The sequence below is a fragment of the Drosophila willistoni genome, unplaced genomic scaffold (genome assembly GCF_018902025.1).
Source record: "Drosophila willistoni isolate 14030-0811.24 unplaced genomic scaffold, UCI_dwil_1.1 Seg304, whole genome shotgun sequence".
In the NCBI taxonomy this organism is placed as follows: Eukaryota; Metazoa; Arthropoda; class Insecta; order Diptera; family Drosophilidae; genus Drosophila; species Drosophila willistoni.
Window position 1 is genome coordinate 134,112 of NW_025814258.1, and position 2,178 is coordinate 136,289.

The 2,178-nt window shown below is 36.8% G+C and overlaps 1 protein-coding gene across 1 annotated transcript; it reads right to left on the reverse strand.

Moving 5' to 3' along the window:
* Positions 1–329: 329 nt before the first annotated feature.
* Positions 330–1,242, reverse strand: LOC124461293. Its single transcript, XM_047012829.1, has 2 exons — positions 1,060–1,242; positions 330–978 (listed from the first exon to the last, which is right to left on the reverse strand). Exons 1-2 carry the CDS (start codon positions 1,080–1,082, stop codon positions 462–464), a joined length of 540 nt encoding a protein of 179 aa, XP_046868785.1. The 5' UTR covers positions 1,083–1,242; the 3' UTR covers positions 330–461.
* Between the last annotated feature and the right edge of the window lie 936 nt (positions 1,243–2,178).

Below are 2,178 nucleotides of genomic sequence, written 5' to 3' on the forward strand. Positions count from 1 at the left end.
TTCAGTAGTCAACATTGTTTTAACCACAACTAACTTAGTTTCTGCAAACTAATGAAGTCGAATAAAAAAATAATTAGCAACAGCAACAACTAGTATTAAGTGCCATTTAAATACATACCAAAGTGATATTGATTCTTAGAAATTAATAAGTGCAGAAGAACTATTATCCCGATTGTTCGATGGAGCGAACTCTCGAGGATATCTATAGCGGATGCCACGAACCTTGCACGTTGATAGATATGCCGGTAAAACCGTTATAGTTTCTCCCTTAAATTTGCTGCCATTCAGGCATCTAATGGCCATTTCCGCCATGAACGGACTTATATATGTAATGGTCGCCTCACCCTTTGATCGTCCATTTTGCTTATTTTTGTACACAAAAATCCTTGGTTTACTCGCATGGTCGACAGCGATCATTCCCACGGAACTAAAGAACATGCGAATATCATTTTTCGTCACACTCAGACGCATGCCCAGCACAAAGATCGTCTCTGTTCCAGTTCGAATCGCTCTTGCCCGAGCATAATGAACGGGACACCATCAACGGACGGTAATATATTTGGATTCATACTTGTCGGTTCCTCTGTCAAACTCCTGGCCAATAACGTACTGAAGCTCATGGATATGCCAGTCTGTTGTCGATGATATTGTTGTTGTCGCTGTTCACCAATATCCATCGATGGCTGAACCACATTTCTGTTCATTTCGGCTAACCCGAAACGACTTGAGCTCAATATCATGGTTGAAGATGCCGCCATGGTTGTGGCCGTTACCATTGTGGTCACACTGTGGCGTCTACTCACGTTACGATGTCCACCACCGCCGCCTTCTTCAGTTTCGTTCTGGTCTAGCCCTTGACCTTGAACTCTGCCGAATCCACAGTAGCTGCTTTTGCCCAATAACAATGAACCACGCGCATCTCCGCTGCCATCCTCGAACCTATATATGTCGCCAAAAGAACCGAAAGCACTAGCCGAACTGTTTAAATAATTTGGATATAGATAAATTTGGTTTTGATGAATTCCGAAAAAATTTTGCGTGTAAAAGGGGTTAGCATACATTATATTAACCGGGAAGTCCATAATGTGTAAAAGCCGTCGAAAATAAAAAAAAAAAAATGTATGCCTTTTTTGAATCTGTGTTTTTTTGTACAACTAGTGAAACCTACACGAACTGAATCCTATTGAATACTAAAAACGAATTGACTAACTACCCTGAACGCAGGTACTACATTGAAAAATCTGAGTGACATTTAAAATCTTTGATATTGTGATACACTAGAAAAATATGAAATTTAAAAATAAAGTAAAAGGGTCTTTGCCTTTTAAAATTTACAACAAAATGTATTAATATATCAATTTGAAAAGTTCTTTTGGTAAGCAATATATATATTTGTTCACTTTCATCCATTTTGCATGAATTATGTAATTTATCCTTTAGATAAATTGACTATATTTTCTCTGTACTTAAAAACTAAAAAACAACAAAAACAAAAATCCTCTCTTATTTGCCATTTTGCGCTTTAGTGCCTACTTATGCAAGTTCGCTTTAGCGCAAAGTGGAAAAGTTGAGAGGAAAATTGATTCATAATTTTGTTTGCTTTGTCTGATTTATTTGTATTGAACGTGTGGGCTTGTTGCCGACGTCTAAGTCGTGATTGTCAACGTGTCTGAATCTGAGTCCTAATGCTGTCTGCTAAAAGGTGCTTCAAAATTCGATAATCTCTTTGCAGCAGCAGCGTTTTTAAGTTGTCGTTGCCTTTAATAGGCATTAGTTTCCATCAAATAAACTCAAATTATATATACATATATGCAGTTAAACCAAATGATATACAAAGGAAAAAATTGCACTGACTTTTGCAATTGTCAAGTGGACCATCATCTAAATTTCCAATATAAAAATCAATTAGAAGCTGTGGTGCATATTTTTTCATATCAGGTTGGGTCACAACTTCCTCGATTTCGCCAAATTGAACAAGAAATACCAATTGTCGATTACGTGCAAAACCACATATAATCCTATCCGCCTAAAGGTTGCGAGTAAATCCATTTTTTTCGACTATTGGACCAAATACGTCAAAATTCTTTTCTACAAAACATAATTATATTGGATTATTTTGTGTACAACAAATTTATTTCAAGATTAACAAACATTTACCCCATTTACCCTGCGAGCCGT

Bases quoted from the DNA above. Each gene is read 5' to 3' on its own strand.
- LOC124461293 (XM_047012829.1), bottom strand. From the start codon at position 1,082: ATGGACTTCCCGGTTAATATAAT. The intron at 979-1,059 runs GTATGCTAACCC...TTATTTAAACAG, and splicing joins GACTTCCCGGTTAATATAAT to TTCGGCTAGTGCTTTCGGTT.